Genomic DNA, 9735 nt, shown 5'->3' with positions numbered 1-9735 from the left:
GTTTACTACTTTCTAATCATGACATTACAAATACCTCATAGAAGTTTGTGTAATTCTTTTTCCTTATTTGTGCCTTGCTATGAGGGGCCTAAAACTGGCAGGTTTGATGTTATTTGAGTAATATTTACAAAACATGAGGCTTCTCCAGAGTAATCTATTACAAAACACTCCAGCACTTAATTTTCCAAAGTACAGATGCCACTCTTGGGAAAAGATAGATCTTAGGCATGATCTTAAGCTTTTAGGGTCCATGGGAATTGGTAAAATAAAATAATTATGCTCAAAAGCTATATGTTAAAATCGTATTTGCCTCATTTTCAGATAACATGGTAAAATGTGAATGACCTGCTACTGTCATGTTAAGCACGCAGAATTATCTTAAGGCTAATTGTAAATTAAATATCCACCAATAATTTAAGAATGAAGTGTAATATTCACACAATTTACTGTCTAAGCTATATGCATTTATTTGTTTGTTTCTGTGTTTAGTAAATCTATTTGCTGCCCATATCACAGTATGGCTACTCTGAGTGACTTATAACATTAAAATGGAAAAATTAATAAAAATGTAATCCTAGCAATAGCAAAACAATGAAACAATAAAAATAAACAAGGAAAGTACAATAATATGAATTAAAAGATGGGTGGAAGGGAAGCAGGAAGCACATGGGGGTAGAGGAGATGGGGTTAGCTAATTAATCAAATAGCCACCTCCAGTGTGGAATTAAACTCTTTGGCTTTTTGCCAAAGACTCAGGGAAAGACTTTCTTAACTCTAGTTCTGACATTAACATGAGATCTCAGGAGTCAAACTGCCGGCCTGAAACTGCATCCACCCCATTGCCGGCAATGGGGAAAAAGCTCCAATACGCTGCGCAACGTCACATGACGTCGCAAGTTTCACATGTCTGAGTTAAATTTTCTTTGGATGTCCAAGATGTGCTTATTTCTAAGCCATGACTTAAATAATACATAACAATTATTCTACATGCCCCTTCAAAAATCCCAGATAAGAAAATTAGTTGGGCTAGACTATGGAAAAATTCTTCTGGCATTTTATATCTCCTAAATGCACACTAACAAAATATTTCATGGATTAGTACAAATGCCTTATTACTTTTAGTCACTAACATTTATAAAATAATAGTGATGCTTTATAGCAGTTTTTAAGAAAACTTAAAAATATTAATTCACATTTCACAAACTCATGTTGTTCACTCAGAAATACATTTAATTCACTGTTGCTCAAATTAATAGTTGTGAAAGGCAGAGTATAAATAATCATATAAATTTATACCCAACTAAAGATCCATATAATTACAAGTTTAGATATAATATTTTTTCATGAAATGTGAAAAATTGTACAAACAGAAGCCAAACTATTTATACCAGATAAATAGCCATTATGCACTCAGGCAGTCAACTATTTATACTGTATAAATACACTATCTTTAACAATATGACGATCTTAACAACACAAGTATTTTGATGCAAACCTCTAACACAGTATAAAATTAGAAAAGTCATTATGCTGAAAAATCATTTGCAATATTCAGTTACAGTTATACCAATTTCATGATACAGGTTATTGATTATTACAGGTAACACAACTCCAATATCATCTAAAAAAAGAAGAAGATACAAAAAGAAAAAGCTGATTGTTGATAGAGAACTATTTTCTGATTCTCTATTTCTCCATGTTAAGCCAACCCTGCTACTTGCTTTTTATCAGATGCATGGTCAGTCATAGTGAATGTTACCTGCTTTGGGTGAATATGTAAACCAGGAGCTGCTTGTTTATGGAGATAAAGAGGCCATGAGAGTATTGAATGTGGCAGCAACAAATGTTTCAGGTTTACTATAATTTATGGAATAAAAATATGACAATAATGCCTTGCTCATGTTGTTATTAACATGTGTCAAAACTACATACCTTACAAGTAATCTCATTCCCCCATCAATCCGTGATTTTTTTAAAAAAAAATTCAACATCTCCTTCCATAAAGGTAAAGGTTCCCCCTCACATGCGTCCTAGTCGTTTCCGACTCTAGGGGCCGGTGCTCATCTCCGTTTCAAAGCCGAAGAGCCAGCGCTTGTCCGAGGACGTCTCCGTGGTCAAAGGCGCACAGAACGCTGTTACCTTCCCACCGTAGTGGTCCCTATTTTTCTACTTGCATTTTTACGTGCTTTCGAACTGCTAGGTTGGCAGAAGCTGGGATGATTAACAGGCGCTCACTCTGTTATGCGGCACTCGGGATTTGATCTGCCAAACTGCTGACCTTCTGATCAACAAGCTCAGCGTCCTAACCCACTGAGCCACCGCGTCCCTTTTTCTCCTTCCATACCGTAATCCTATTCTTTTATAAATTTTACAGTTCTTTTATAAGACCTTTTTCCCATTATTAGTACAGTTGATTGTTTTGCTAGGTAAAACAATGTTCCAAGTGTACATAAAACATATGTTCATCTTTACATATTGGAATACAGTTTGCATTCTAATACATCATCTCTAAGAACTTATTTGCTTTCCCCAATTTTAAATGTATGTTACAGAGCAAATGAGATTGCTATCAATAAAGATGATCACACAAATCATTATCCTTGTTTTGGCTTAGTACTTTCAAATCTTATACTGATCCAAACATTGGATCAAAATTTTATGTTGCTTTTTAACATGTTATTAAGGAAAACAGGCCAGTGCTTTGCTACACGCTTTGATTCTGTATTTACACTGCACCTTCAATCAGTGTAACATTTACAGGCAGGTCGCAATTAATGCAAGTTTGAATAATGTTATATTCGATTTAGATACCGGATCACATTTAATGTGCTACAAGATTCAGTTAACACAACTGAGATTAGTGCATGTGCATATGCAATTGGGGTATTAGACATTGCTAATGTATGTTTGTGTAAAATGGAAGATTCTGACAGAAGAAAACAGCACAAATTTATAAAAGATGCTCATAACTAATAAGAGCAAAAATGGATATAATTGAATGACATTCAGTTTAGTCATATGACATAGTCATAGCAACACTCTAAAAGAATGAGATATAGGAATCCCTGAATCTATGGTATAATTTTTTGTTTTTATTTGGTTTTCTATAACTACTTAGTGATTTTATTAAGTGTAAGTTTAAATTATAAATTATAAATTTAAATTATAAGTATATTGTTTCCATCCTTTACTTTAACATTTCATGGTTTAAAATTTCAACTATGCTGGAACCAATTACTGTATTTTCCATAGAAACATGACTTTGAATAGGGCAAATTAAAATAATACAATCAATTCATGGGATTCATATCTGAACGAATTGCGACCCACCTGTAATCTCAGATCTCAGTATGAAATTCAGGTAATATTTAAGTTGGCATGAAAGTAATGACAAGGGATTGTGTGATGTTTTCTGTATGCTGCTATCACCAAATGAAAATATCTCCAAATCAGATATCTGAGACCCATATAAACTATTTAGATATTTACCTAATTTTAAATTTATACAACCAAGTTTTTAACTTCGTTTTTAATAAACAATTTATTTCAAACCAGCACATGCAATAATCCACACTGTCAATTCAGGAATATCTATTGTTTTATTTTTTTAAAAAAAAAAATATTGCTCTACTAACACAATTCTCAGATATATGTAAGGTATTTGGAAATTTCAACCAAACTTATGAAGACATAAGGTACCAGTTCTGCAAAAATAACACAATTTTTTTCATCTCAGTTCCTGAAACTATGTCTATATATGGCATATATTAAATCTAAGTTTGAAAGAACAAACACAAGGCTTTCAATCAATGAGACATATATGATAGCAATAATGCCCCCACTTCAAGATAAATATTTTATGTCCCATCTTAGTAAAGAATATATTACATAGTTAACTATTCTCTTCTATGGATGCCTATGGTAGGATGCTAAAGCTTAGTAATAATATCTGCCATACATCAAATATATATATATTTGCACATTCCTACCTATATCCACACTGACACCTTATTTGCACAAAGGTAGCAGTTATTAATCTTCCTCCTATATCATTTTCTCTCTTCAAGTAATTGCTCTGTCAGAATGTTTTTAAGAGTAGCAATCATGTGCTTATCAAAAGGATTATTTCCTTTCTTCCTGTATAGGCTTGTTGAAGCAAATTTCTATCAATCATTTTATCCATATCACATAATTAAAGGATCAACTAGATACCTCAAACTCTGTTTTCAATTAACAGGTTATTCCAATAGTGTTCAAGCAATATGGGATGGGGAGAGTCTTTTCAAATTGCCCTGCATACGACCAGCAGCCTTGTAAAAAGAGACTTGTCTCAACTAAATTGCAGACTTACTCTATTAGATACATTTCTTGTTCATCCACCCAACAGGTATATTTGAGGTATAATACCACCACAATGTCACTCTTTGGAGAAGGGATGCTTGTTTGTTTGTTTTTCTGTTTTGTATTTTATGTTAAAACAAAATAAATATATCTAAATGAGAAGGGATGCTTAGTACAATTATCTGAATTTCAAAATACATTATTAAGGGCTGGTCTAATTCAAGATAGAAAGAAAAACAAAAAGGATACTTGATTGCTTCAAGAAATTCAGAGCAAAAATTCAGCCATTACCGTTTTATCAACTTTAACATTTAAGGCATACTTGATACGGCCATAATTATATTGATTTTCTTTGAGCTAACATTCTAATTTCTTTAAAAAAAATTTTTTTGCATTTGTAATGTACATGGGGCAGACATTCTAAAGTAGTTTTTTTAGGAGTGGGTAACAATTTATATTTAAATACAATTCCTAATTATGTTTATAGGATCTTGGTAACTGTTGATGATTAAAAATAAAAACAGGAAAACATATTCCATTATTTATTTTTACTTATTATTGCCTTTATTATTTTTTCTAAATAACTTAAGGCAGTGAACACTTTGGGTCACTCGCTCACTCAGTCCAATCCCCCTCACAGGATTGTGGTTGTTGTGGGGAAAACAGAAGGAGGAAGAAGTACTATATTATTTTTTCATATTTACAGTGTTTTAAAATTGTCCTATCATTATCTGATATAACTTTGTTCAGCTTTTATAAATGTTCTCTATTTACTAATTCACTTGTCTCAATTACTTTGTAGAAACTGACTGCAATGCAACTGACTATTTACCTATGAAAGCTCATTGATCCAGAGGAATAAATGGGAAGCGTTTTTTCTTTTCAACTTTCTCTTATCCTCTGCAGCTTTCTCTGCCCCTTTCCTATGCTATACAGCACGGGTGTCAAACTCGCCACGTCACGTGATGTGACGCGAGGTATCATGACTCTTTTTGCATTGCTGGCAATGGGGTGGGTGTGGCTTCGGTATGATGAAACCGGCCCGTGGACCAGCAGTTTGACACCCATGCTATACAGAATAAGGTCAATGTTTTGAGAGATCATGTAGGACTGTGGAACAGAGGTAACATTGACAAAAATAATCCTTTCAGCAGAAAAGGTAACTTTCAACACAAGCCCTGATAGTCTATATAAATATAACCTATATAGGTGGTTATGTAAAACTTTTGTATCCCAAGATATAGTGCAAATTTTAATGGGGGTGCAGAGGTATAATGCATACTGAATTCATGTAAAATAGGCATAAAGACATTTAATAAATTTTGACATAGCAAGTCTCTGAAATCCCTTGGTCATGTCAAATGTGATGGGGAAGACAAGAAATATGCATCAGAATGGAATGAGAGGGTTTGTGAATCATTTCTAACCAAAGCTAACAGACTGACAAAACATTAGTTGTCAATGAAGAATAAAAAATATACTTCATGTGACAAATTCATGATGACTGGAATGTCCTAGTATTTGAATACAGCATTAGGTGTGGGAGGTTTTTGTGTCAGCAGGCAGCTGAGATAGATAATTCTGCATTAGGGACACTATGAAAATTTAGTGCTATCCAGTATATGAGCTCTTATATAAAATGTGTTACTGAATTTTGTTTAAAAATATATTTACTGCACCTCGAAATGAGCTTCTGTTTTTAAATTTATTTGCTTTTTCTAAATACTTGATTATCATTTACAATTTTAACTAAAATAAATATACCAATGAACAATTCTCCGAAAGATATAGGTCACAACTTGAAATGAGAATTGCCCAGAAAAAAAACATACTGCACAATATTTAGTAAAGAATAAATTATGTGCTTGGAACATTTCTATTTGCTACAATATGAAGGCACTTACTTTGGCAGCGTTTTCAAGTGATTCTCTCGTAACTCCAATATTCGTAATTTAACAAGTCTGGAAGTAATAAAGATTAAAAAATATTTAAAGTAGGAATTCATTAATTGCTAGAGAGTTCATTATTCTACTGCCAATAATGCAAGCCACACATGTATATTTAATTATTCCTATGCACCTGCAAAATCTCAAATGACAATCATAACTGTATGTCTGCAGCTGAAATTAACAGGTTTAAATTCATTTCTGATTACATCTACAAGGGAAATATGCTAAATCTCCACATTCAGCAGATATTTCTAGCTCTAAAATGTTAACTTAGATGACATTAATGATCTATGATTGCTGGCAATGTTCTTCAGGAAATCTTGATGATCCCCATGAGAGCAATTAAAGCGGGGGGGGGGGAAGTACAAAAGGCTGCCATCAGTTACTACTTTTGACATTTACTCAAGGCAGAGCAAATGCAAACTATCATGAGCATGATTCAGCATATATAGATTTATTTTTATTTTTCTATAGCACTAGCAAAAATGAATTAATTGCATTTTTGTAAGTTAATTGGTAAAAGGAATTTTAGGAAGAAAAAAATATCCTATGGGAGATAAAAGAGAGAAAGTTCTTTTGAAAATGTCAAAACGTTGACAGTGATAGAGAGCTATTAGTCCTGTAAACTTTAGTGTCTTTAGAGAGAATAAAACATGTAATGTTTTCAAACATCTCTCATGATGGTTAATTAAGAGCTATAGAGATATCAGGTATTTAAAATGCTTAAAAGAAAATGTAATATGGCAATTTGCAGAGTAAACAACCTATAAAAGCTTTAGATATTAACTGCTATTTTTAACATACATATATTTTAAATAAAGATTCCCCAGATATCTTTTTTCTACCTATAATTTAGAAGCTTTTATTTTATCTGAAAATACGTTAGAATCATATTGTGGGACAATTCCCCCCCCCCCTTATTTACAGGAAATGATTTTTTGGAAATCTATATCTAATGCAACATGCTATGTATTCTATTTTGCTATCTTAAGTCTAGAAGATATGTTAAAATAATGAAATTACAAGATCCAAAATTGTAACATCAATGTATCTAAAGCTATATAGATGCTTTTATGTTCAAGCACATAATCAACTGACAACAATGAAAGAATGTAAAATTATAATATATCAAAAAGGAAAATGATATATACCACATTTTGTTATAGTAGAAAACAAGTCAATATTTATCCATTCGTTTTTTAAAAAACCAACTGTGAGCAAATTGCAGTTTGACCTTCCCATTTTTTTCTGAAACAGGCAAAGTGAATTTGGAGCACCTCAACTGTAGTTAAGAACAGTGAGCTGCAGGAGATATGTACAGCTCATAAATTATGTATATGTGTAATTCTTCACCTTGCACATTATATTTCTGCTTGCTTTCCCTGCTTTCCTGTGAAGTATCTGACATAACCTATTCTCATACAAATATGAGAATATGGATACATGACATTGCATGTATTGGAAACAATTATTATGAAATGATCAAGTAGATCAGGGGTCCCCAACCCCTGGTCCATGGACCGGCACTAGTCAGTGGCATTCTGGCAATTGGGTCACGCAAACAAGCAAAGCCCCATATGCAGAATGCAGGGAGAACACAAAACCACACCCCCTCCGGTCCACAGAAAAACCTTTCTCCACAGAACCGGTCCCTAGTGCCCAAAAGGTTGGGGGCCACTGAAATACATGACAAACCCTTATTGGCTTTATTTATACCTTTTCCAATCAAGTGGTCCCAATGCCTGGGCTAAGGTACCCAGTTTTAGACTAACTAATCTTTTCAATTAAACAAGTATACTGTCTCAAGGGACATGTCAGTTTGCAAATTGTAATGTTAAAACAACTACATACTGTGATTAAAGATAGAAGCTAGTAAACTTCTTTGAAATGTATTAAGCCATATATAAGCATTAAAGAAGGGAAAAGAGAAGGGACATAGTCTTGTTGTTTTATGTTCAGTTTCAAATTATATTTGAATTTTATAGAGCCGTGGTGGCACAGTAGTTAGAATGCAGTATTGCAAGCTAATTCTGCAGACTGCCAGCAGTTTGATTCTCATTGGCTTAAGGTTGGCTCAGCCTTCCATCCTTCTGAGGTCAGTAAAATGAGGACCCATATTTTTGGAGGCAATATGCTGACTCTGTAAACCGCTTAGAGAAGGCTGTAAAGCACTATGAAGCAGTATATAAGTCTGAAATGACTCTGTTCCAACACAGGACATTTTGAGGCAAAGGGTTTATTTTCAAACTGCAGTCTTTAAAATCTGAAATGATTTAGACCAGGGGTAGGTAACCTTGGCTCTTTTATGACTTGTGGACTTCAACTCCCAGAATTCCTGAGCCAGCATGGCCTAACTCAGGAATTCTGGGAGGTTTTTTTTAATCCCATTTATATCCCGCCCTTCTCCGAAGACTCAGGGCGGCTTACAATCTAAGAAGCACAAATCAATGTGCTTAGCAATAGCCTTCATTCTATGTATATGCCTGCTTATTAGGGCTTTGCCCCCCCCAGTGGCATTTTACAAAGTCAGCTTATTGCCCCCAACAATCTGGGTCCTCATTTTACCTACCTCGGAAGGATGGAAGGCTGAGTCAACCTTGAGCCTGGTGGGACACGAACCTGCACTAATTGCAGGCAGCTGGTGTTACTTAAGGAGGCATTAGCCCACTATTCCACCAAGTTGAAGTCCACGAGTCATAAAAATGCCAAGGTTGCCTACCCCTGATCTAGCCTGAAGAATTATTGAGGCGAATAAGCACTGGGAGTTGGATTTCAGAGCCAGTTAATTCAGTTCACTTTGTCAAGAAGGAAACACAGAAAATGGGAGTAGGAATCAGTAAAAAAAAAAAGACCCATTAACTGTTGTCAAGTTCTAAATGTTATTTATATAGGCAAGAACAAGAGGTTCGGCATTTCATGACCAGCTTTCTACCACTTAGTGGCTCAACAAATGGCCATTGGTCTCAGTGTATTCAAATATCTTTAGAAGAAAGCTTAAGCAAAGTTGAAAGAGTACACAGTATTTATAGTTCTGTATGGACATGAGTAAATCATAACAACTACTGTTTTCCAATAGTTATGAATAAATTATGTTTACTGTGACATACATACTTTTCATAATTCTACACACATATACTACACACATATTCTCCTTTCTTTCTGGAAGGACAAAACCTTAATATGCAGCAATGTAGGGGTTAAAAGTTGACGCAACACAACATTTTATTTATTTATTTTTATTTTTATTACATTTATATCCCGCCCTTCTCCGAAGACTCAGGGCGGCTTACAAGCTTAGCAGTAGCCTTCATTCTATGTATATGCCTGCTTGTTAGGGCTTTCACACACACACCCAAGTGGCATTATTACAAAGTCAGCTTAATTGCCCCCAACAATCTGGGTCCTCATTTTACCTACCTCGGAAGGATGGAAGGCTGAGTCAACC

The 9735-nt window shown here is 34.2% G+C and overlaps 1 protein-coding gene across 4 annotated transcripts in view; it reads right to left on the bottom strand.

Moving 5' to 3' along the window:
* LRRC7 (leucine rich repeat containing 7) overlaps positions 1–9735 on the bottom strand; it is a gene marked incomplete at both ends in the record, with an annotated part of 146970 nt that overhangs the window by 114858 nt on the left and 22377 nt on the right. For all 4 annotated transcript variants that reach the window (XM_081324649.1, XM_081324651.1, XM_081324650.1 and 1 more), the window contains one exon: positions 6246–6302. In XM_081324649.1, the coding sequence (XP_081180775.1) occupies positions 6246–6302 (57 nt within the window). The remainder of the gene's footprint in view (positions 1–6245; positions 6303–9735) is intronic.

Source organism: Vipera berus (assembly GCF_964194415.1).
Source record: "Vipera berus genome assembly, chromosome: 3".
Lineage (NCBI taxonomy): Eukaryota > Metazoa > Chordata > Lepidosauria > Squamata > Viperidae > Vipera > Vipera berus.
This window is presented reverse-complemented; position numbering and strand designations above follow the sequence as displayed.